We start from the raw sequence: 27013 nt of genomic DNA, 5'->3' as shown, positions 1-27013 counted from the left end.
CAAAAAACCCCAATTAAATAAAAATTAGGAGGTGAGGTCTCAGCATTTTAAAACTTGTATTAATTATTCTCTTTTCCATAATAAACACAAAGGACATTTCAGATCCTTACATCTTCCAAGGTGACTTACCATGAGTGCATGAGGTAGGTACCCATTGGTCCGGGACTGCAGGCCCACCGTGCCCAAGGCAGCTCTGACATACGTTTCAGGACTTGGCTTATCAAAGGTTGGCTTGCGGATTTTGGACATTTTTGTTGCCACATAATATGGTAGAACACTCTGCACACAGGAAAACTCATGTTAAGCAGGAAATGCTTTTAAGATTAATTTACCAATCCATTAAAGAGCTAAAGTAACTGGAAATCAGATAATCTGTACACTGAATTCTTGCTTAAGCCAGCCTTATTTTCAGTTCTAAGATCACGATGGGATCCAATATAACATCAAAAAATTTTTAATTGGATAACCTGACATAGTTCAGTTGTCTCGTGACAGTCAGCATCACCAGCTGGAGCCCTAGAAAAACCACTCTTGCAAGCATAGCATTGAAAAGCCATTCTTATAATTTGCCTAATAAGTACAAAACTTCATTCTGTTGTTTAATAGAAAATGCTGTGCTGTTGCTTGTCTCAAACATCTCCAAATGTTTGCTTGGGAAGGAGGTGCAGAAACCAAGACAGGAGTTTTATAGTAAAAGCTCCTCAGTTTGGCACCCGTGCAAAGACAGGAGGAGGATGGAGAAAACAACATCCAGGGACTCAAAACATGGAGCTTGTAACTCCACAACAGGGCTCACAGGATGAAGGAGATTATCAGTACCAGAGTGGAAGGACAGAAGAAAGAATCAAGAAGCAGAGCATAGTTAATGAGCTTTTATAGCAATGTTCGGAAGCAAAACAGAAAAATGATGTTGGGTCTCGGAACTGCAGTGGAGAAGCAAGAGGAAGAAGCGTAGGTATATCTTGATGGAGGGATGTTGACAGCAGAAAGGCATGCCCATGGTAGGGCAAGATAGACCTGGAGGATCCAAAACCTCATTCCACTTATCCCAGTCTCATGCTGCTGGAGAAGGAAAGGGAAATGCACATGTTCTTGCACAGTAGTAAGCAATGCCCTTGGCTCATGGTCATGCTTTTGGCAATGCTTTCAACTTGTCCTCAATTTTTGCTTCTAAAAAAGTAATCAAAAAAGCCCTGATCTACAGTGCTTAAACTGATATTAAACATACCATATCTCAACCTGCTTAGACATGCTTAGACACCACTTCAACAAGGACCTCCTAAGACACTGTCAGTGGCTCTAGCACTTCAATACATCCATCCACTACTGCCCAAGTGGCAAGTGCTCCCACTGCGGTACCTTTACAGCAAGTACCTGAGAAGTGTGTGCCCACCTCTGCTACTAACTCGTCTCCAAATGAGAACACCATCTCCAAAAACATTTGGGCAAAAAATATTTGGGCAAGTTACAGTTTGTAAACCTGCTTCCCCATGTTAGTCTCTTAAAGAACGACCACACATGCCTGATCTCAGAAACATCTGTTCTCAGCCGCACAGCAGGGAAAGGACCCCTTCAGTTCTCATGGAGTGTACATCCATGCCATAGCTGTGCACATTTCAACAGAAATTTTACCACCACAATGGTCTGCTCATTCCTTCATATGAGAACATGAAAACTGTCCCCTTCTGTCTATAAATAGGACTTTCAATAATATATTACATGAGTCCACTTTCAAATGGGAAGGAAAAATGGAGACCTAAACTTCAGAAGTGAAAGCAGCTACATTGCCTTTAAAGTCACCAAAAGCTACAAATACTCGGATAAGAAAACTATTCATTCTGCTACCATAGCAGCATAGGTACCTCATTTCAGCTCCAGAACATGAACTGCATCTATTTTTCAGATCGCTTTTCTAAGCTGAATCTCTAGTTTGATGTTTTAAAAAGTTAAAATTTTAAGCTTCTTACTCACTGCCAAATTATATCTGCAACATCCCCACCAAGAAAAGCACAATAGATGTGATTTATTCTCTTTCTCTGCTCAAAAGACTTCAAAAGTGAACTGCATTACCCATTTACACCACTGGACAGCATGAAGGGGCAAACAATTGTGTATGATGATACTTGAAAAAGCAAGCATATGGTAGCACTACTGTATTGATCCACAGATTTCAAGGCACATAGAAACATGGGATTATACTCCAACATTTTTCTTCTAGATGCACTCCAGAAAACAAAAAGACAGATACTTAATTTCAGATACATTATATTTACCATCTTTGTATTAACAGTACCTTATTTTAATAGGTATCAAGAGACTTGCTGAATCTATTTAGTTTTCTCCCCTTTTTCCTTCCCACAAGGAATTCAGAGATTCATGAACTATATCCAAAATAGGCATAACAGATTTTTTTAAAAAATTTAAAAATCACTCCTTAAAGCCTTTCAGCATTTTACATTCAGATAAATAGAACCCACACTACCTGGATAAATAACTCTCCTTATTCAGGGAAAGCTTATCCTGCCCTACAGTTTCAAAACATGCCTTAAAAGTAGCTTATGTCAGTACATTATGTCCTGCTCACTTAAAAAATTTGCTACTGCTTATAGCTCTGATGCTTATTAAAATTGGCTCACACTCAAAATTGGGTTCTTGAATATTACTTAGATGTAAGAAGCCAGATCTCAAGACCTGAATAGTCAAGTAAGTCCTCTGAAGTCAGAACAGCCTGTTTACACAATTTTATCACCTTTTTAACCTTACTTTAAAAAAAGTAAAAAGATCTGAACTCTTTGATGTTGACAAATAAGCTTCCTTCCCTTTCCAATGGACGAAAAAGGAGATTGAGGAACATAAAAGGGAAATTGAAGAGTTACATCAACCAAGGCTGACCTGTATAGAAAACTAAAAAGCTTTGGAGGAAATAAGGTAATGCCATAAGACATCAGTCTGGTAACAGCACACTTTTGTGAATACCTGGCAATAGAGCTGGGCCTGTTCAATGTTGTAAAAATGAAGCTGATGATGACATCCTACCTAAAATCATTTCAAAGGCACTTATGAAGATAAGAGCCAAACTCTTCTTGGTAATGCCTGATCAAATGACAAGAGGGACAACTGTCAATTTTGGCAATAGACTGTCAGACTGGACATTAGGGAGAAAGCCTTTTTACTAGGACAGCAATATAAAACTCACATAGACTGTCCAGAGACTGCTCTTGATGGTTTCCAAGATTTGGCTGGATAAAGCCACAATTAGCCCATGTCCTAGTGCCAGCAGCATTCCCACTGCTAAGTGCTAGGCAATCCAACTGCTGGGAGAGCAGAAGGTTAGGGTAGAAAATTTTCTGGTAATCTTTTTAAATGGACATTTTCATTAATTTGTGGTCTGGTATTTTATGTAGTAAATAAAATAAAATAAAACAGATAGTGCAAGTTTCTACCGCTATACTTTTGCTACACATAGTAATGAAGTATAAAGGGACAATGCCAATAACTAAGTGAAGCTTAAAAAGAGTAAAAGAAAGGGTCAAAGAACCAAGCAGTATTTCTAAACATATTAAAAGAGCAAAGATTTCATAAGAGTCTGCAGAAATCTTTCAAGGCGAGATCTTTCTGAAAGTCTTGAATAAAGTCATTGTCATCTTCTTCCTTATTTATTTTCTTTTGCCTCTTTTCCCCATGTAAACACACACAGGGTTTTAACCTATGCTATTGCTGTGCTGCTTCTGAAAAAATAAGCAGACATGTCAGCCAGAAGAGTATATTTTTAATCCAAAGATGGGTATGTTTCAGTAAAATCAGTATCAAAGCTAAGCTTCCACAGATAGTAATCCATTTGAGCAAGACACATACTTGAGAGGCTGATAGGAAGAAACTGCTAAAATCCCACCAGCACTTTGTTTCTGCTTTTTACACAGTGGTGCTCTGCAGGTATTTCACAGCAAAAGTTAACTGGTTTCAGTGATGATGATCTAGCTGGAAGGGCAAATATGAAATTAAAAGTATAATGCTTCTAAAGGTCACAGAGATGCACTTCAAAAAAAAAAATCTAAGAGGGATGCAATCTTCCTTGGGGATTGAAGGAGACAGGTCAGCTAGTCTTCACAGGAAGGTACTTGTAATATTCATTACTGGCTTATAGTGATTTAGGCTGAAATAAGAGGACAAGGACACGGACTGCAACAAAATTAGCATAACAAATTGAAGCTGTGACAGTTATTGAAAATCAGACCCACATAACTCAATGGCAATTCACTATCTACACTTAAGTGATAAAAAGCAGTGCTCTGCTGTCAGGAATTTAGCATCCTAAACCAACACCAGAGTCACAAAAAGACAGTTTACCACAACCTGTAAAGGTTTGTACAGGAAAACAGAACTGTAGATACAGAAAGTTACATTTAATTCTTTATTTGTTTATAATGCTAAAAATGGAAGACACCAAAAACCCTTTTCCTAGCTTTTCTATACCCAAAAGCTAGAAGACCTTTCCTATCCTACATACATTCATACTGGTCTTAATGCCTTTAGCCAAGCATGAGTCACTGGGTTATTTACCTTGTCAGTCTTAACAGGTACTCCATAGTCATATACGAACAGTTCTTGCACCTCCTTCTTTCTCCTCTCAAACTGCTAAGAGTACTACTCAGACAAAATCTGGGGAGGAGAAAGCTGCCCATAGAAACAACGCATCTCAAAGATGCAACACTTCTTTCTCCTGCAAGCATCTGTCCCTAAGCACCCTCGCACTAAAGTGACTTAAGAGCAGCTTTGCCCAAGAAAACAGAGGTTAGATATAGTACCACAACACAGGCCCAAAAAAGTTCACACTGTCTTTATTGTCAGTGAAGCTGTGTATTGAAGGGGCCTGTGGCTCACTTTGTAGACAGACTTCAGCAGAAAGGAAGTCTACCCAGAAGACTTGATATTATTGATGTAAGAAAGGGCAATATTCTACCAGTTCCTGGAGTCTCATTTTGAGACACTGATCACAGACACAGAGGGCCACATTGCACATAGATGAATATAGATGAAGAATAACTGTCTGATAGTGGAGCTAAATCTGCTAGTAATACAATTTGAAAGACACTGAGGAGGTAGAAGTAATCAAGAAGGGTAGAAGTGAAGAGAAAGCTGTAAGGAACTTGCCACGTGGTAAACATTGACCCATTGCAGGACACTTTGGAGCTAAAGCTCTGTGAGGAGAGAAAATAACAAGGAGACATGAAACACTGAAAGTTACTCCAGCTCAATCCACTTCAAGAACTGAGAGCTCACAAAATGACTCCTGCATGCTGAACCTGTTCAGAATGCTACCTTTTTATGCATCCTTCATAGCTGCACATTGGTTTAACTGTACAACCCAGAGAGCTAGGGCATAGAATCAAGCACCCAGGGGAGAAGTCAAGGTTTTGGAGCTGTACTCCAAGTTATGTTACCAGTGTAAAACTAAAGTCAAGCAGCTGGAATGCTTTCAAGGTCCACCTTCACTAGCTTCCTCTCCACTGCCAACAGATCCCAAAAATATACAGCACCCCTTCAGATATTTAATATAAAGTTTAAATCTAGGTTTACAGGAGGTTCCCATTAAAAGATTGGGGACTAAATTAATTAAATTAATTAATTCCCATTAAAATGGGAATAGCTCACCAACAGTCTTTTCTCGTAATGCAATCCATTCTCAGGAAATGTGACAGGACATTTTCTGGTGAGAAGTTCTTGTTTTGCTGAATATATTTAAAAGTAAAAAATAATCTAGCACACCAAAAAGGTAACATAGCCTTAATCTGGTAACAACTTCCCTACAGTATTAGCCAGTAATAACAGCTGTGCTCTTTTGTATGGTGATTACACATTTAAAGCAGGCAACTTTGTGCCTCACCTGTCATAAAGCCTTTGAAGTTCAAATGGCTTTGAGAACTACCCCACAGAACAGAGGAATGAGAGGCATGGACATAGTTAATCCTGTTTGTAAGATCCCTAACTGAACTTCAAAAAGAGATACCATTGTTTTCACAGTACAGGTAAGATGTCATACCACCTTTATTCAACTGATTCTTGCTCTGGAGAGGTTTAATAGCAATGGAAGGTTCACTGTTTGTGACCAAATCTGGAAATTTCAGCTTTGGAAGCAAACACTAAGAGTATGTGAGAACTGATATTAAAGCAAAATCCTATAAAACTATGAGAAAGTGGCTTGGTTTGCTTTTGTGCCACACTAAAAATAATTAAAATCAAGGAAGGTAAACAAATGGGGAAGGGGCAAGGAGGGGTGTGAAGCAACACTCCTTAACAATACAGAAAATTAAATCAGTCAGTTACACATGAAGGATCTTTGAGGCTTTGTTCCTTCTTCAACTATGATTAGTTTAGCAGTTGATTCACTGACACTGCAGGGGTTCTATTATTCCAGTCCTTTGAGCTGTTACCTGTGGAATGCCTGCACAAACACATTCCACAGTGTATTCCAGTAGATGAAGCTTCATAAAGATGTATTCCACAGCACTATGCAGAGTTTTATGGAATATGTTATCTATAAAGGTTCAATTAGCACCACCAGCTAAAACCACACAAAACCAAACCATGTCTTTTGTTGCTTCAAGACCCATGGTTTCAGAGTAATTTAAGAAAGCTGCTAGTGGGATCAAAGGAAATCCTTATCCTTAATCTGTGTCACACACTCATGAATAAGAGAATATGCTGATTCCTTTTTGTTGCCAAGACACCAATGTTGCTGTGGTAACCACACTTACATGAAACAAACTACTCACCTGCACAATGATGCCCTTGCTCTTGTATTCTGCATGAAGGCCTCGGGAGAAGTAATCCACAAAAGCCTGGAGAGAGAAGAAGGGAAACATGCAGCATGCTACACGTTACAATGGAAACTCTAGTTTAACAGTTTTGTGTGAGGGTATTTGAATTACGATTTGGAGTTCCTGTTTTCAAAGTGAAAACCTGAGGTATTCAATGAAATTGTGCATACAAGAGCAATGCCATTCAAATAGAAACTCTATGCTTATGAAGTATTTTTACAGAAGCAAGGCTCAATCTAAACAAATAACCCTCTTTTTAATATAGAAGGAAAAGGAACTAGATTTGTTAAACAAAGCCTAGTTAAAAGTGGAAAAGACGACTTCATGTTCACATTGTTCACTACTTATGTCATCTTCTTAGATATTTTTAAGACTGATTTAATTGGGTTCCTCTTGTGCATGGTTTTTAGAACACAGTGTTTAAACAGTCTTCTGCCTTTACAGTTCTAAAAAATGCCACCCTATGGTGACACTTCTTCCTAATCCTCAAGTCCACCTCCACAGATCCTCTTCCAAACTTCTGGAAGTTTCAGAAATTGCAAGACTGAAAGTTCAAAGAAAGAAGTTAAAGGGCTTAAAAGGTGGATGTTAGCACCTGCCTTCAAGATGCTCTCAAAGATGATATAGCCATTTCCTTAACCCTGCCAGGAAATATTGTCTGAAAAATCAAAGGCTACTCAGCAGTTCAAACCAGAAGAGATTTCCACTTCTCAAATTCTTCTAAACCACCTTTCCACCTTATCCTGCTGTCCAGTGAGACAAAAATAGCAGGTTCTGCTATGGTTTCTTGTTTAGTGAAGCGATACAACCAAGTAGGATGAACAGACTATCTTCAACTGAATGAACTAAACCATCCCATCCATGCTTGAAGCTAAAATAAATACTAAGTAAATTAGTTCAAGTATTTAAGAAGCAGTTGCTCCACACCAGATTCAAAGTGAGCAGCAAAGTTCTAGTACTGCACCTCTTGTACAGTCTTCCTTTGGTCACCATGTCTCCCCAGTGGTTTAACACAAGTCCTAACTGAAACAAATACAAAGTTGGCAATGGCCAGTGTTTTTCGTATCAAGGCCATCCCACTGAATTCAGCCTATAAAAGAAGCAACAGAAACACTCCCATATTACTGAACTATTTCTATAGACACTCTTCTGAGCATACCTTGAAGATCTGAAATAAAACTGGATTTTGCTGTATAGCAGGTAGGTCCTTTTACTCTTCAAGTTGCATGCATAAGCTAGCAGAAGGCTCCATAAAAAGCTTATCTGCTGTTCAGCTGCTCTTTTTTAGTCACTCTCCCCTGAGTATAAGTTCATAAGAAAATTCAGAAGTCAACATGAACAAGACGAAGTCTGGCTTAGCAGCAATCATTCAAGTGAATCCTCTGACCATCCTCTTGCAAGAGTAAGGTACCTACACGGACATGCCAATTAGTTTGGTTCAGTTTCTAAACACAGCAGGCAGGTGCATGTGCAATAACTGCACAGAGTATACTGATAATCTATTAAAAATAACTACATTATGCTAATGAAAGTGCTTTGATCATTCAAATTTCTAACTACTCCTCCATGACAAAAGTCCTGATATTAGCTACTGCTTCAGATACAGACATTAAGTATAAAAGACTGTCTTCTCTACTGCTTGCAAAGAGCTTGCTATAAAGAAAACATTCATTTTATATGAGAAGAGAAAGCAACTTCCAGTATACAAATAAGCTTTGGAGTTTTTTTCTTGAAAAATTTATTTCAAGACAAGTTGGGTTTTCTACCTCCACAAGCTCAAGTCCCTCAACAACTTTGAACCTGAAGTCTTATGAATGCTCTCTAAGTAAACATTCCCTGAATACACAGATAAGCATTTCATGTTAGAAAATTTATTCTCCTTGGATATCCAAATATCTAATAACAAATACAAAGGCATAGGGGTGAGGTGGGAAATGATATAATCATATTTCACTTCTCATTATCATTAACGCAGGTAGGTAAACCTGTCAAAATATAGCAGTATGATTCCTTGAAAAGTCTCAATTCAGTGTAAACCAGGGAATTCTCCACAGGAAGGTTAAAGAGTTGGACCACATTTGTCCCTGATAATTAGTCAAAGTCATTGACTTACACATGAAGGGTATTATGCTTTAAATTCCCTTTAAATGGATGAAGGTAAAAAAAAAACCCTAGAAACTGCAGATACAGTCTTTCTATAGCTACATTAGGGGAGTCACTTTCATGCTCACTAATCTTGCTGCAGGAGATGATGGGTAGTGCTGAGAATAGACAGATTACTTGACCTGTAACTTCAGTTTTTTAAGGGGAGGGGAAGAAATATTTCAGATTCCCATTGAAAAAAAAAAAAAACAACCTAACCAAAGCAGTGTAAGGTATGTTAGCACTAAAATCAAAAGCTCATTTGATTGCATAAAGCTTAAAGCACTACCACAACAAAAGTGACCATTTGTATTAAAACAAAGAACTGTCCTCAGGAAACAGTTATTCCAAGGGGAAATTTTATCAGCTAAAGCTACTTCAGGCTTCTAAACTTAAATATCCCCTCTAGTATGAATGAAATAGTGTGCATCAACTCCCTTCTGGGAATATGAAGATGTTACTGAGAGTCTACAGGACATGTGAGGCTGTTCTGACATGAATGACACTACTGAAGGTTTCCTCATCCTGTCAAGGTTCTGCTTAGACTCTGAGACGCTTGAAATAGTCAAGTTAATTACCAGGTATGCTTGAAAAAGGTGCAGTGCCATACTGCTTTAATACCAGTGCAAATGTCTCTTGCATTCTATTTCATCACATATGCCTCAGCTCCATGCTGGGTACCTACATTCTGTCATATGTATCCAGTGTTCACTGGAGATATTGTAGGCAACCTTTTAGAATCCCCTGGGAAAGAAAAAAATAAGACCAGCTGCAAAAAGATGAAACTGTCCCAGTGACACAAAGAGAAACCAGAGCAGATGAACTTAAGATGAAATGTAGATCATAGAATCATCACTGAATTTAGGGGAAATAAGTTTCAAAGAAAGTGTGTTAAACTTAGTCAATGTCCTTTCTCAACTTTACAGTAAGCTTGCTTGGTACACTACTATCCTTTTCCATGTAAAAATGGAATGCATGAGGAAATACATAAAATAGTCATTTCCATGCCAGTAAATCCTTGCAATCAGTTTTCTCTCAACCTTCCAGCTTTCACTATTGGAAAAATTCAAGACAGAAACTCTGTACTTTTAGTTCATGAAAGCACCACTAGATGGACACCAAAACATTTATTCCTATAAGTGTTGCCTTATGTTTGACACTTGATTTCAGTGTGGAAGGGGAACACTTACTTTGGTTGCAGAGTAAAGAGTCAGCAGTGGAGTTGGACACATCCCTGAAGCTGATGCGATATTCAGGATTATCCCTTTTGATCTGAAAGGAAGTAAAGATATATTATAATGAAATAAAGGAAACATCTTTCATGTTTCCAAAAATTACAGCAAGCCTAAAAAAAACCTTTAGAACGCAACTGAAATTAAGATCTGTTTAAAAACCCCAACCAAATCCTGAATTTAAATTTGCTTTATGCACAGTTAAAAGTATCCAAGCAGCTGGTATAAATCAGGAACAACTCCAAGGTCAATACAGCAAAAGAATCAAAGTTGTATTTATATACACACACACTGTGAGCTAAACTATGCAAAACCATTGAGTCAAGCTGTCACAAGTTCAAGAGGAGCTCCTACATCTTAGAATAAGATGGCAGAAATGGCAACACAGTTTTGTTGTATGATTTACACTTTGATAATTCCTTTCATCTTCTAAATATTACTTCATAATGGATCTTCAAGATAGCAAGGATCTGAACTACTGCTCAAATATAGAAGTATTTTAACAAACATAGAAGATGTTCAGTGGATGAACACAGAAAATGAAAGTTGTCTTACAGCTGTATTACAGTAACACTGAAGGTATTCATCAGTAGTACTTTGGTAAATATACCTGAAATTAGCAACCACCTGCTCTGTCAAGCCATTCTAAAGCACATGCAGGTAGGACAGGAAGGCTCCTGACCTCCCAGTACACTGATTAGAGCCATATTTATTTCTGAGACCAGTTTTACCTACCAAATCAGACATATTAAGTGACATGTAGAAAAAATAATTAATTTTAAAACCTTCATGCAAATTAGGGCAATTACTGTGTTAGAAGGTGCTGCAAGACAGTCCAACATAATGAACAATAAATCTCTACTTCTTCTAACCCTGTTGGAAATTTAAGCCATTTTACCTCAACATAGCAAAGTATGCCACGCTCAGTGCAGTGAGAACACTCATGCAGGTGGACATCACACAGCTCAGCTCCTACAGATTCACATGACTTTCCATTGTATTTGATCAGCCAGGTATACCCTACACCACTGCTGCCACAATCATTTAAGTAACCATCTTAAACAGTAATTTAACAGTAATTTAAGTCACCGTTAACAACTAAAACAATATAAATGCTTTGGAAATCATGACAAAAGAGTCAAACCAGCATGGCTTGTGCCATGACATAACCGTGAGTTACATCTGTGACTGATTTGTCATGAGGAATGAGATGGCAAATGTGGCACAAAAGAATAATTTCAGTCATTCAGGATTTCAAGCATCTTTTCAAAAAGTTCATTGTGTTTTTCAGGACTTTTTCAGGACTTCCCTGAAAGGCTTGGTTGGTGAAAAGAGTAGTAACATGGATCAAAATACAGAGCATGGAAAGCATAAGATCACAAATTAATCAGGAATTTTCAAGACAGCAAAAGTGGATGCTAGAAGTTAACAGTGGGTGCTAATAGTTTTTCACATCAAGACAGGTGGTGACTGTGATATTTATTCATTATCTCAAATGAAGATTAGCAATAAAATGAGTATTTATGCATTTTTTAAGAGATTATCAGATTGGAGAATACTATAAGGAACTTTTTAAAAAGCTCAGGCTGCTATGTGAACAGACTACAGAACGGCAGACAAAAAAAACAATATTAAGAGTATCAATAACCAACAATGCATACTAAAGAAAAAATTGTGAATAATCACAAACCTTGAAGGAATCTAAATCAATAGTGTCCTTCATGAAAACCCTGAACAAGGAATTCTCTTTTGTGCAACAGTCGCTAAAACCAGCCAAACAACAGGATGCTGGAAATGGCAGGGACAGATCCTCCACCACCACCAAAATCTTGTATTACGTCTTTATCCCTCAAAATACAGAACAGAAATATTAAGAAACTGATGATTTAAGAAAGGGAAAGTGAAGAAAAAGATCCACCCTGATACATCCATTTAGTTATTTAAGAGACTATTAAGAGTAGCCATGATAAAAGGACACAAACTAACAACTGAAAAAGATCAAGATCTTGATTTATCTTCCCAGAATACAAAAGAAAGATGACATTTATTTAAATGAAAGATGGAAATTTAGATCCAATAAAAGAAAAGTGCTCTTCCCATACTCAGACTAGGGAGTACTTGCCACAAAACTTAACTGAGGACAAAAGCTTAACAGATTGAAAGAAGGATAAGCATTAATATGGATAAACATGAGCCTCACACTTTTAAAACAAACTGAAGCTTTAGAAGAGAGGCTGACATTCAGGCTGCAAGCACAGGTCTCACAGCATCTAGCCACGCTGCAACTTTTTAGCAGGAGTTGTGACCACCACCTAGATGGAGTGAATTAATGGTTTGACCCAGTAAAGAAAACCCTCTTGGAAACACAAAACATTAATAGCAGCCCCTTGCAGAAACTATGTGTATTGGTCTCTTTGAAGCAGTCAGTGCCACTGAAGGTTTTGTGGTTTGTATTTTTACATTTTAAAGAAAATAGTCCTAGTTTAAAAGCTCATAACTTAAAACCTCCAGATAAAATGAAATTGAGAAGCATATGAGTAGGGGGAACAGTCTCAATTACTCCAATTACAATTCTGCTTCTTAAAGGAATTGCAGAATAGACATTTTCAGAGAGGGACCTGAAGAATTACTCAAGCATCAGTGTGGTAAAAATAAATTTGGGCTCCATCTGATTTGACTGTGCCGTTAATGGGGAAAAAACCCAAAACCAAACAAAAAAAAGTTGGTTAAGATGAAGAGAGCCAGGCCCACACCCTCACACCTCCCTGTCATTCTACCTTAAGCAGTCCAGCACCAGGGAGGCTATATTTAGCCATCTCCCTGTTGCTGTGGCAACCAGTGCCTGCTCCAGCTGCATGCCAAGTGGAAAGAGCAAGCTTCTTCTGTAATGTAATTATGCACTTGCTACTTTCCTGGCAATAAATACCATAGCTTGGTATTTGTCTAGCAACAGCCAACTGATTTTTGGTAGCAGTGGCTTTTTTGTTGTTCCCAAAGACATCAAGCCTTATTTTCAGTTCTATGAGTTTCCCATCACAGACAGTAGCCTGCGTATTTATACAGGAACTGCTCATTTAAGTCTAATAGGAAGCTTCAGATAATAAATTGTCACTTTAAGTGTTCAGAGCACAGGAGAGAAGTCACAGCAGAGAACTTAATTACCAGAAGTGGCATTCATCGAATGCTGCTGTGTTTATTATAAATAAAAAGTAAAAGGCACACTAAGATGTAGCTTTGTTTTCTTTTATCAGAACTGGATGCAAAGCATACAAAGAACGCTCTATTTTTGTATTTATCTTGCAATATATTGTCATAAAACCAACATTCTAATATGCAAAAGTACGTACTAGAGCAAGCTGCAAGATGCTCTAACACACTATGTCATATCTATCTACTCAACATGCTTTCCTCCTTGAACAAGTGAGGAATGACAATGAGATTCTTAGTCTAGCCTTATTCTTAGAGCCTGGAGCCCTTTTTCTAGCCTGTGGTCCCGTGTGAGAAATATATGGCTGACCTAACCAGCAGTCAAGTCCAGCTCCAATTCATTCATGCCCTTGGTTTTGCTGGACATCCATGTTCTCCTGTGGTTACAGACTCCTAGAGGTGTTAATGGTCTGTGAGCTATGACTGCAGGAATTGGCAGCTGAAGGCATTGATTCTGTGCACTGCAAACCCAACCAACTTCACAAAAATCAAATAGAAAATGGAAGCTTTTTCAAATATTTTTCCTTGAGACAGAAACCAAGGCTGTCATCCAAATGGAGCAGTCTTTTAAAGTGGTTCCTTATATTTAGGAAAAAGTTCAAGATGTGCACTTAGGTTTTTTTAACCACTATTAACCTTTTCTTTCCAGGCTTCTTGAGCATTTATCCTTGGAATCCCTGAGGTAGTCATGCAGTTAGAGAAGTAAGAGGAAAGATGATGTGTGCTCGAGAGCAGTTAGAACCAGGACCCAGCAGGATCCTGGCTTGCTATGTTTCATTCAAATCATCTTACCCAGGGGGAAATGTAACAGAAAAACCTATACAGGATATTCTATAAGTAGAGTATACATCATTCTGTCCAGAGAAGCTGAAGAGATAACTCTGCTAAATGGATAGCTGCAATATTTCTTTAAAGAAAGTAGAAACCAAGAAACTGTTCAGAGTTTTTAAGTTCCAAAGCCTAATAATGAAATAACATTAAATCTCCTCCAAAGTATAAAGGTTTTGGTCATGTTAGGACCTTCAGGGGACAGTGGTTTTACAAAAACAAGTCCCTTTATCTATTAATAATAGTACAAGGAGTAGCTTCTGATCTGTAAGCCCTGAGTATGTATCACCCCTGTACTATAATCCTCAACCTCTACTTCAGCTTCATTGGGAAATATTACACTCCCTGCCCCAGAGCTCAGTCTTGGGTCTTTATTTCTAATTCAAATCTCTTTAGATGAAATAAATGTATCCGTATCTCCTGATTGGCTAAGTAAAAATCATAGCTCACCATCACCCTGATGTGCTAGATGCTGACTCCCATAGTGACCACTAGCTCTGACAGTCTGCACCCAGGAAGAAGCTTTGTTTTAAAAGTGAAGCATCTATGCAACAACACTTGAATAACTGAATTCTGGTCTGCAATGAAGACTCTCAGAGAGTGAGATGACACAAAACAAACCCTTTTTCTTTTTTTTCCCATCATCTTTCTGAGATTTGGAGGCTTGCCCCATACACGGACTCCTCTTACCATATTCGTTTGCATGGTTCTACAGAGGTTTTCCCAGTATTGTGAACATGGCTCGAGCCTGATCCAGTGCAAACCCCAGCAAGGCAGGGTTAGCACCCCAAGAGAGATGGCAAACAGCCAGCAGAGCCAACATCAGCTGAAAAACAGCCTGGGGAGACTAAATGGAAATCATGAACCTTTTGATTTCACCTGAGAGCTAAGCTGGGAAGTCAATACATGTCTTCCCTATCAAGAGTGGTGTGTTATTCTAAAGAGCTGGTCTCCAATTCTACTTTTCCAAATGATCACAGCTTTTCCTCAATATACCTCCTACTGTATAATGAGAACAAATTCTTTGCATCCATTTTACTTACAATGACTTAGAGAAATAGCCTTAAGAAGGTTATTCCCAGGAACTGTAACCACCCCCTCAGAATAGCAGGTTGTTGAGTTAGTGCTGATGAGTCAGACGGGCTTTTTAATTCTGTTCTAAAAGGAATCACCACAACAGTGGAGAAGGGAGAGGAAAAATAAAAAGGGAATCGAGTGGAAAAGGCTTCCACCGTCTGATGATTCATGCACCATCAGCGTGACTCACCCAGCGTTACTCTGCCATTAAAACATGGAGACCAGGCTGATTAGTCACAGTAATGAATTTTTCAAGAAAGGATTCTCCCCTATAAATAATGATGACTTTGTCTGGATAGTGTTAGCGTGACTCACCTTTCCAGCATGCCGGGCAGCACCAATCGTGTCATCTGCAAAAGGAAAACATTCGTGATGGCTGAGAATGCAGACACCAGACAGCCAGAGACCGAGGGAAGCCTCCCTTCCTCCCAGAAGCAGCTGCCACCCCCTCCACCCCAAGCACGGCTCGGGGAAGCAGAGACCATACTTTGCGTAGGCAGTTTATTTTTATTCTACCTGGATAACTTGGCTCTGTCAAGTAGTGTGTGCACTGAATCTGGTGAACCCATCTAGCTAGTAGCACAAGAGTAAATAAAACAAATGTCTTCACCACTCTGCAGTATCCATGGCCTCTAAAGAACATTAAAACACCAGCAAACTACAGCACATGTACCATCTTCCTCTCCCTGCAAAAAACACCCTTCTTCCTCAAGACTGACTAAATTTACCACCTATGCAAAGATTCAAAACATTATCCAATACATTTTAGCTAGGCTAACTGAACTGCTGAGTTTAAGACAAAAATAAATTATGGAGCAGCAAGAGCACTGACAGAATTAGTGAATGTAAGTTTCCTACATTATTACCTACAGAAAATACTTAAGACTCAAAAATACTTTTTGCTGATTACACAGATGTTTTCACACTGAAAAGACTACATCCCTAAGAGGAAAGTCGCCTGGCAAACATCCTCACTGCTCTGGAAACTCCTGCCGTTATTATGACTCTGAGCAATCCATCTACAAGCTGGCTGAAGGATTCTCCAGAGCAGTAATCCTAAAACAAGATTCCCAGTTGCAGACAGAGCATCTCTGACAAGGGAAACAAATTAAGCACTGAGCCAAAGTTGGGCAAAATTTTAATTAGTATAAAATAGTTAATTTTCCCACTACTAATTACTACCATCCTAAAATACAATTTAAATCCAAAACTTCTGCCTTCTTAAAACAGTATCAAAATTCTGCTTGTGCAAAATTCTTCCCTGCCCCAACTAACCCTACGCATAACTGTCACTGACACCAAAGACAGATCACACAAGAAATATACACTGCTACCACTTTTGACATCAAAAAGGTATTCTAACAAGGTTTTGAGAACATGGGGGGTAGGTAATAAAATACTAAAACCAGCATACAACAAAATGTAATGATACTCCCACTGATGCCAAATTACCTTGACAGCATAAAATAAAACACTGAATATTTGAATAGTATGGAAAGAAAAACACACACAAAACAAATCAGCTTATACAGGCACACAAAACACCTGTAAGAACTTGCATTACAAAGAAACCATTTTTATTGTAGGAAGCTACTCCTTTTATTATCACGACTACATTAGCCCTTACATATGACTCAATCTGGGTTTGAGGTTTTATAGTTTGTTTGTTTTTATTTTTTAATTATAAAACATACCCTTTCAGGAATAAAGGAGGAAAAAAAAAGAAAAAAAACACAAAAGAAAACAATCTCAGTTGATTGCAGACACACAAAGAAAATGCCAGAGGAGGGTTGTGTTTTGCATTTTATTGGCATTTCTTCCTTAGAATAGATTCTGCCATCAGCCACACTGCATGACAGTTTTGATAAGGGACTGTACAGGCAGGAGTTGAACAGGCCTTCCTTTCATGAAGTCAGCTGTTGATACACTTAGCTGTCAGCACTGCCCCAGAAGTCAAACTAAGTATTCAGAGCTGATAAGCATCAACAAGCTAAACAGATCTGATGCAGCTTCAAAAAACCCTCTAGTATTAAGCTTAAGCATACATGAGCTTTTTCATACACTAAGGCTTCAAAAGAGATGTAGAAACAACTATTTCTTTTAATCTTAAAGGATGAAGAATGATTTGGGCTGATTTTAAGACTAGTTCAAGATGGGAAGAGCTTTTATCTGATCCAAGTTTTATGATCTCTTCCACAGATCCCTTGGCAAAAAGCAGCATACTGTTTCTTGCCTCTCAGGGCAGTGTAATGCTGCATATCATCTCCGCAGATTGGCACACGGACATGGACTGGAATTGCCCTCCCTTAGGCAACCCATAAATGATCTGAAAAACCAGTACACAATTTCCCACTGTAGAGGAGATCCCATGTTTGAAACTTTGTCATAAATCCACACAAATGCATTCATTGGTCTAAGTCCAAATTACAACCCACCAAGCAGCTCTAACAGTTTATCACGAACCCACTGGCTACTAAAATATGCTACAATAATTGCTGGACTTACATAAAATAAAAAAAAAAACTATGAAGCCATTGACAGCTGAAATACAGCAATAGGTACACAATTTGGGGGAGAAATCGAGAAGTCTCTCACTACCAACTGTGTTAAATGGTTTGTTTCTGAAGTTCAGCTGGACAATTTTTTTTCCCCTCCACAGGCAAAGCTGGATTTCATACTCAACATCACTTCCATTTGTTTTACTAAAATTCTTATTTTGAGGGAACTTCAAAATTCTGTGAAATAAGGTAAAAATTTCTATAAGTATTTTTACACCTTTGTGATGTGTGAAAAAATGTATTTATGAATATTCAGTACCTTGAGGTAAAAATACCATTATTTTTAAAGAGCAAGATAACAGAAGGCAGCGCTCTGAGTCAGACTCACCTGACCCAGCCAACTGCACACTCAAAGTGCATGATTGGAAAAATGCTGGCAGAGTATTCTGCAGCCATACTCAGGTCTAGCAATTTTATACACTGTACACACATGTAAAATATTTTCAGCATTAATTCGAATAAAACAATTAATAGCAGAAATGTAGTTTTATCACTAATAATGGTGTCAGTGGTGTCCACCTGTGCTTGTATTGTATGATCCTTATCCAAAACAGCCAAACTGGTTCACACTCATCTGCAATAGCTGTAATTTCAGACACGCCATTATGAAAAAAGGCATTTCAAAACCAAAACATCTAGAACTGAATAAATATCTCCCAGATAAAGAATCGAAATTTTAGCTGGGTCTTGTTTAAAGATAGTCGGTTCTGCAATGGTGTGTATTTCATAAATGGCAAAGCCTTGCAAGTCAATCTATAGGAATTTGCATGCAGAATGTCAGAGAACTTTACAATTATTTGAAGGCAATTTAATACAGGTTGAAGGAAGTGTCAGGAAGCCTAAAGGAGAGGCTGGGAGCTACCCTAAAGAGTGCCTTCAGTTGGTGATTACTGAACATGGTTAAGCTTCCTTCACATGACCTTTTTTTGAAGGAATACTACTTTCCACAGAAATATGAGTGCTACAGTTGAAAATACAAATGTACCCAAGACTCTGAAGACTCAGGTAATTCTGGACAAGTAGTTGGACTACATGAAAACTGCCAGTTCATCTAAAACAAAGTGCTTTTTCTTTCTGAAAATTTACATGTCCATCTGACAAATTTGTTCAGGACAGGTTACTCAACATCAGAAGCTGTTAATCTTTGATATTTTACAGGGTCTGGCTAAAAGTTGTATTTAGCACACAAAACCATGAGGAGTGTTGTTGCACTCTATTTTTTTGTGTGTGTTTTCCAATTATTTCATGGACATATAACACTATCATGGAGTCTCGGGTATAGTTCCTTTGGTTTGGAGGGTTGCTTTGTTTTTAAGTCAACTTCTTTCATACCTAACCATCCAGATCTCAAGTTCCAGGATGCTCAGGGCAAATTACTAACTTAAGGCAGAGACTGATTACAGACCAGTTCAATAATCTTTTATAGGCAGCTATCGTTTCTTGATGCCCTTTCATCTGCAACTGCATTTATTACATTCCTGGCAAACACTGGTTGCATTGTCCACTCTTCCTCACCAAACCTATTCTCTACCTTCTAGTTCTGGAAAAAGTAACACCACTTTTACCCTAACAAAGCAAAGATTTCTACTTGCAAATACAAGAATGCACAGAATTATAGCTACATTTACATTCTAAAGCAGGCACTACAATTAAAAGCTGCTATTAGAGGACTAACAAATAAAGTTGGAAATTATAACCATGGATTTCCAGTGATTTTTTCTTCAAAGAAAACCTCCCATTCTTAGTTATCGCTGCATTGTAGTATTTTGTCAATCTGGTCCAAGCAATAGCCCAGAAGTAGAGACTTTGGAAAAAATAGTAAGATGCAAAATTTTTATCATCTTTCAAATGATGTTACTCAGACTACTAAAATACAGCAGGAAAAGGTGAGGTAAATATTCAAAGTCATCCTTCATACCTTATGGGCCCCACAACTGTTATACAACACCAGAAATCGAATACCATGGTTGTATATTTAGAGAGAAATTATTCTATGATGTTACAACTGCATGTCATTCTTTCCACTTAGAAATGGTATAATACCCTTTCTGTAACTAGAGCTAGGCAAATACAACAAAGGGTGAGGCTTAAGAATTTGGACAAGTTTGCTACAGTGCCATGCATCTAAGAAGCTTCCCTCATCCGCAAACCTGGGGTGAAATTTTAACAACTCAGAGCAACATAACTTCTTAAAGATCAGGAATTTCCCATGGTGCTCCCACTCATGTACAAAAACATCATTGCGACCATGAGCCAACTCAAGAGTGTCTGAGCAGAAGATTCACAAATGCAGTAGCTGTTTAACAAAGTTAACTGGTTCCCTTGCCTGCAGATGGTACCTGAAAAACTAAGGAACTGTTCTCATGCACTGGTAATTAAATTTATTGTGAAGCCCATTCTCAGCATCTACAAAGTTTTTTTATGTGTCCGTCTTGAAACAGTAACTTATTAATGCAGCTCATACCCCAAGCCAATCAAGAATTATTTGTATTTGTAAAAACTAGCAAATAAACCTGACATCAGCTCAACTCATACAGTAACCCATGTGGCCATATCAGGGGCGCCAGACATAAAAAGGGAACTATAAAAGTAATAAGGACTGCTCATTTTCACTGACTTTCCTCTGAGCAAGTTTTAGAAGAGAATGTTTTCCATATTTAGAGCCACAAACTTTTGAAGTTAAAAGCTGAAAGCTCTCAAAATAAGCATATTTCTCCTCTTGCCCTTTACACAGGACAAAGGCTACTCAAATAATAAAGCTGAACTTTCTCTTTTCAAGAGGCAAAATATGTGTTTGTGTCAACTCCTAATCTACAGAAAGCCACAGAACTCTAGGATTTCCTGAATTTCCCCAAGTTACTTATACTTTGAAGACAAATCCCCAGTGATTCTCTGACTATTGCTTAAAAATATTTATCAGAGCTACATTTCCCTTGATCCAGCTTCCTGTCTATCACACTCTCAGGTTGAAAGTCAGCAAGGTGGAAAACCACAGCATTGAATTTCTCCCTCTGGAACATCTGAATGATATTCATGACCACCTTCACAGGATGCTTACTCCTTTTCAAAGCACTGGCAACTGTCCCTTCTCAGTTTTAAACTTGTGTTATGTACTTGGCTAGATCATTAACCCCCTCTTTGATTATGACTGTGAATAAATGTTAAAAATCTCTTGACTAGACTGGAATACACACACAGGGTTCTTGCAGGGGACAAGCAACTACCACCTGATTTCTGGTCAAGTACCTTTACAGATGTAGCATTAGGCTGCATTAGCCCATCTGAATACACACTGGGGAGAGAGAGATATCATTTCCTCCTGTCTTTTCAGGATTGCTGCTCCACAGGCTTTTCTTCTTTCTACACAGAGGTCTGCATAAAATATTTCCCCTCTTTCTCAAATACACTAATTTCTGTTCTTCCTTTTAATTTTATATTGGTTTTGGGTTCTGTTGTTGCTTTCTTTCCTAAATTCACAGTTTCAGACTTTGTGGTATTTCCATGTCCTGCCTGAGATTCACAACCTGGTGGAATTCACCCCTCACTACTCCTCCATGACAGGGGCAGCTGACACCAGATATCTCAGTTCAACATGAAGCGTTTATGTATTTTGAAGTCTTGAGAAAATTAAAAGCATCTCAAATGTGACAACAAAAATCCTTGATGTTGTAAAGCCTATTAGCCTTTTGTGCTGACCATCAGTATAGAACATGAGTAAAATCATCAGTGTGAAGACTACCACAGACACAAGGGATGTATATGTACATCATTTACTCTCCCACTTCACCTGTTAATGCCAATTTCCAAGCAAAGCCTGACCTGCAAGCCTAAAATTTGCATCCCCCCATAATATAATAGCCTGTAAACCAATCCAGCTCCTTGCTTAACCAACCGCTAAGCCAGCACTCCCTCCACTATTTAGTCCTGCTCATTTCTCAAGAGAAAATAAGTTTATGCCTCACTCCCAATGCAATTAGCATATTGTAACACTGCAAAAGAAATAAACTTGCAATTCTTTGCGTACCAAGTAACTCTTGCAGCTTTCAAAGGACAAAGAAGGGCTACCTGAAGCATTTGAAGCTATCCCCTGTGCTCATAAACCTACCCACTTTTTCCACGGGACCGCAGTTCTAGAACCCTTGGCTTTCAGAACATTAAGCCAATAGCCAAATCAAGTTTATTTTTCCAAGTGAAACTAAAGGCTGTAGACTACAAAGATGAAGTTAATAGAAGATGAAGTTAATACAAAGGAACTGTGATTAGAACTATACAGAGCAACTCTAATTTTGATTTCTCAACACCTGCTGGTTAATGAAAAAACCCAGGGATTTTGACCTGGTATTTCACTCAATGCCACTAATATTTGTATCTCAAAATGCAACAAGATATCCAAAAGTTATAATACAAACACATATTACCTGAACTGCTACCAACATTCATTAAAGTTCTGCTACTTGAATCCCTCAAGAAATCTGAGATGAGATTATGACAAGAATAATGAAGCTACATATACTACCTCATCTTCTTCCTCATTTATTTGTCAATTAAATCCTTGTATATTACTGTATTAAGTCTCAAGCTCTCCTGAGAAAATACCACAAATGAAAAATCTTCATTCTATTTATGGCATCAAGACCCATAACACTTATTTGTTTGTATATTATATGAAGACCAGAGTAACTCCTGCACTGCACACATGAAAATGTGATATTGCCCTGACTGCTTAAAAAAGCATGTACTTGGGCTGGGGAACAGGGTGATATTTTGTCAATTTTTTTAACCAGTATTTTAAAAGACATGAGATTCCAACATGTTTTAAGCAGTTTTACATGGCTTATCTCCAGTGATATACAGGGTGCTTTAAAGGCACATCACAGTAATTAACACTTCATGCTAAACTGAATGAACCCCAAAATTGCATGACTTCGTGGTTCACAGGTGATCTTATCCAACACTGATCTAAGGACATGATGGGGGCAGGCAGGGCAGCATGGAATTGGATTTGGGAAAGACAGGTTTTAAAAGATCTGACAGAAAACAAGTTCTCAAAACACCTGCCAAAAATCAACAGTATTAGATACTTTGTAACTGGGAAAAATACTGAACAGTGGGACCAACTAGGCTAAAAATTTGTCCTGTGAGTTGAATATGTCATCTTCTCTCTCAGTGTGCCCCTTATTACACACCGCATATCCCCTAGGAAATCCAATGAGCTGATTAATTAAGAAAAAGATGGATCAAAAAGTTACGGGATGAGCATTATGCTTCAGAACTGCCTATACTTATGGCAACAAAACAGATTTCAACATTTCTGCAGAATCAATCTGCGTTAATTATCCTGACTTGCCCACTTCAAGTCCAAGGGCTGTTTCAGACAGAACTGGAATTACTTGATGTACACACCAGAAGAGTTGCGCTGCTCAAAAGGTGCTGCTCATGGCACATGGTGCAGGCTACTGAGAGGGCAGGGGACATCATAATCTTTTAGGCTCTGAGAAAGGTTGGTCCAAAAGGCAAGGAAGTGGATGTCAATGCTCTAGAACATGACAGTATAAGTTATGTCACACCTCTGACAAGGATCTGGAGATACTGTGGGCAGAGCCTGAACAGGTAGTAGCTCTGCTTTTCCTGTACTTTCACATTTCAGCAGACCTTCAGCTTCTTGCCTAAGAACTTTGTGCTCACTTCCATCACCAACTTTGTTTTTAGTCAGACAAGAAGAATATTCTTATTATTGTTTTAAAAACACACACAAATATTCATACATACACATATATATATATAAGAGATGGTATCAACCTCAAAAATGGAACTAAACATTCACAGGATTACATCCTAAAAGTCTAAGTGAAAAGATACACAGACTTTTCCTAAATTTTTTTTTTCCATACCATGATTCTCTAGTCCTATGGGCTCTCCTGAAAAAGGGTTTTACAGATGGCTCACATCCCTAATGTGCTCTTCTCCCCCAAACACTAAGCATCTAGCATGCCTACTGTTTAATTACACAACATGCTCATGCAGGAGAAAACATTTTCAAGCTTGGAATCTTAGGCTCAAATTCTGATTAAATGCAGTAGCAGGAGTTGTTCACAGTCAAGAAAAAGTTTTCAAACAGAAGCAAAACCACCATTAACACACAGCAAGCAGATTTTCAGTAAGTTTCTATATGTGCAAAAATAGCCATTTTTGGCTATTCTTGCGAAGAGGTTGAAAGGACACAAATTTTACAAAAAGCTGTGTGACAATTTTGTTACGTTGTTGATGAACACTGACACTACAACTGAAGCATTAGATTACTTACGAAAACAACACAATCTGGCTGCATCTCTGGAACTTTGGATGTATGCTGATTTAAACTATTACACTACCCTCCCATCTTCAGAAATACATACTGAAGTAGTTGATCTGTAACTTTTCTACTATAACAAAATGCTCCCAGGAAGACTGACACCCCAAATTCTTTTATCACTGAATAGTGCACTCCCTCTGCTGGCACAGCACAGACCTCACACTTCAGCAGAGGAGGTCTTTACTCGACACTTCTTCAGATGTATACCTGATGCAGCTCAGTTAACTTAAATTACTTCCTTAAGAGGAAGTTTTCTTAAGAGAAAACTCATTAATAATTGACTTCTCTGATTAAATCTTGCAGAGGGACAGTAAGACACCATGGGCTGTCCTTGGTCAACTAGAAAACTTGTACTTGTCAGGCTCACGGTCATTTTCCAAGTGAAAGGCTTCTGAAGACTCACTGTTATAGCATTTCTAACTTTCCAACAAGTAGTTCTGAGGTGTTAAACAAAACACACACAGAAGTAAGAACTTGCAGCAGTAAGCTGCCATTACCAACTCCCATTCAATCAAGCAATGGCTGCATTTTCACTGTTTGTCTGTTTTAAAGAAGTGTGAGAATCTTATTAAAGCATTGTTTTAAGAGGTGCTGTGCCTCCTCACATGAAAATCAGAGTTTAGAGTCCCCAAAAGAACTGTACTAGATTACTTTAACCGACCTAATCAGAAGAGCTGCAAAAAAGTCAAGTCTTTCAAGCAATCTTTGAAACCTCTAATATTTTAGCTCTGAGGCAGAAAGTTAACCTTCAGCTAATAGAGATACACTGTTATGCATAAGAAAGTTTAGCAGTAAATACTCACAAGGAGTTTCATCATTACACTGATAATACACTACCAGCATCCCTGTGACATGTAAGCAGCTATTCCCTCTTCTCAAGGTTTGCTATACCAGGATGAAAACCTCATTTTTGAATGGGCCTCATGTTAATCAACAAGAGAACCATCATATGTTTTAGCCTGAAGTCATGCTGATTTCTTCTCAATAAAAACTTCAGTTTAAATATCAAAAAGTGAAGGCAACTTCTGATGTAAAGTTAATGCATACTTCTGTGAACTTGGTTTTCCTTCTTGCTCATATATTTTGCAGAAAATATTTAAGTGCTTTCTCACTACAGTGTATAAAAACCTTAGGCATGCAGAGATAAGGGCTGCCCACCCCAAGAAACACAGATGCAGGGAGAGAAGAATGAAGCACTTACAAGAAGGACTAGAAGAACAATTGTGAAGAAGCATTAAATGCTGTTTTATGTACTTACCTTGCTCCTTTCAAATAGCTAATAGTCATCTTTGCAACAAATTACATTTCACACAACCATCAGAACAGTTCAATATTACAACTGGAACCTCTCCTCTGGGTTTCTCCAACACAAAAAATGAACCTGTAGTCTAACAGGTCAAAGTAATTCCCTCAGACAACTGAATCTTGTTTTCTGGTATTGAATTATCAGGAAGTGTTGTAACTTACCTTACAAACAGATATGATGTTAATGTTAACCATTTTGTCGATCATCTGGAAGAAAACAAAGTTTTGGGGTTTACTCATTTTAAGTTGATTCAACAGTATTTATACATCCTCTGGGTTTAATTATCCTCTGGGATAAATTATCTGCCTTTTCTCCTTGCCTACCTGCTTAAGTATGAGGAACAGTGACAGGCTTTCAAAGCAAAGTCTGTGAATTGCTCTTTGTCAGGTTTCATCTTTGATTAGGGACTTGCATTAACACAGAACCACACAGGTGTATCACGCTGACGCTATTTCCTAACACTATTTGCAGTACTTACGAACTTTAATGAATTCTTATCTTTTTACACATTTTAAAATTAACTACCATATTTTACTCTTCACCATTTTAATGACTTTCAGTTTATTCAGGAGGTAAAAAAATAGGATTTTATTTATTTAATTTATTTTTGCTAAACATCACGGAGCTTATTTGAAGGTGAACCAAACACTAGATGTATTTAACAACACTTAAGCAGAAAACACAAAACCACAATGTACCCAGTAAGCTACAACAGTTTCAGAAAGAAAATCATGCACTAGTGAAATTGTTCATAATCAGAGTTTTCAATGTATCCAGTACAACCAAGATTGTCCCTACATCATGAACTGTCTAAAATGGTCTTATTTAAGTTTTGTAAGTGTTATGGACTACGCAGCTTTCATCTATGAAATTGCTTCCTCCCCCCTTCAGTCACATAAGAAACCCCCTGCACAAGCTAAAGCAGCTCATAAACAACAGCCAGATGAGACCAGGAACAGGAGCAGAAGAAGCAGGGAAAATACGTAAAGAACACCACCAAGAAGTGAGACTGCCATCATTAGCATTGTGTTATGCTGCTTATGGGAATCTCCAAGCTTTTGAACACTTGATTCTAATCAGAAAACCTCATTATGTGTGTTCCTTAACCAAATCTAAATACTTTTGTAACATCTGCTAACCACAGTAGAACACTAGAGGGTACCAGAAAAGCACTTACCTTCTCCAGATCTGGAATATCAATAAAATATTCAGGATAAGCATAGGCAATTCCCACATTGTTGACTGAAAGAAAAATATAAATCACATCATTTGGATGCCCCCCTGATTAATGACAATTTTCAAGCAATTAAATGCTTAAAATGTTGCTTTTAAAGACATTCTAACTGCTTTGGCCAAGTTTCCTGAACTGGAAACATCCCGGCACACACGCAGCGGAATGCGGGAGCACAAGGCCGGGCCATTTTAATGTGTAAGCGTTAATTCTCTCATTGTTTACAAGCTGCCGTGTTTAGCACCTCGCACCCCCGCCCCAC

The 27013-nt window shown here is 38.1% G+C and overlaps 1 protein-coding gene across 1 annotated transcript in view; it reads right to left on the bottom strand.

Annotated features, from left to right (window-relative positions):
* HSD17B12 (hydroxysteroid 17-beta dehydrogenase 12) overlaps positions 1 to 27013 on the bottom strand; it is an 82973-nt gene that overhangs the window by 1700 nt on the left and 54260 nt on the right. The window contains 6 exon segments of the mRNA XM_058855741.1: positions 130 to 279; positions 6774 to 6839; positions 10151 to 10232; positions 15620 to 15654; positions 25682 to 25726; positions 26698 to 26762. Of these exon segments, the coding sequence (XP_058711724.1) occupies positions 130 to 279; positions 6774 to 6839; positions 10151 to 10232; positions 15620 to 15654; positions 25682 to 25726; positions 26698 to 26762 (443 nt within the window).

This window comes from Poecile atricapillus, chromosome 1 (assembly GCF_030490865.1).
Source record: "Poecile atricapillus isolate bPoeAtr1 chromosome 1, bPoeAtr1.hap1, whole genome shotgun sequence".
NCBI lineage: Eukaryota > Metazoa > Chordata > Aves > Passeriformes > Paridae > Poecile > Poecile atricapillus.
This window is presented reverse-complemented; position numbering and strand designations above follow the sequence as displayed.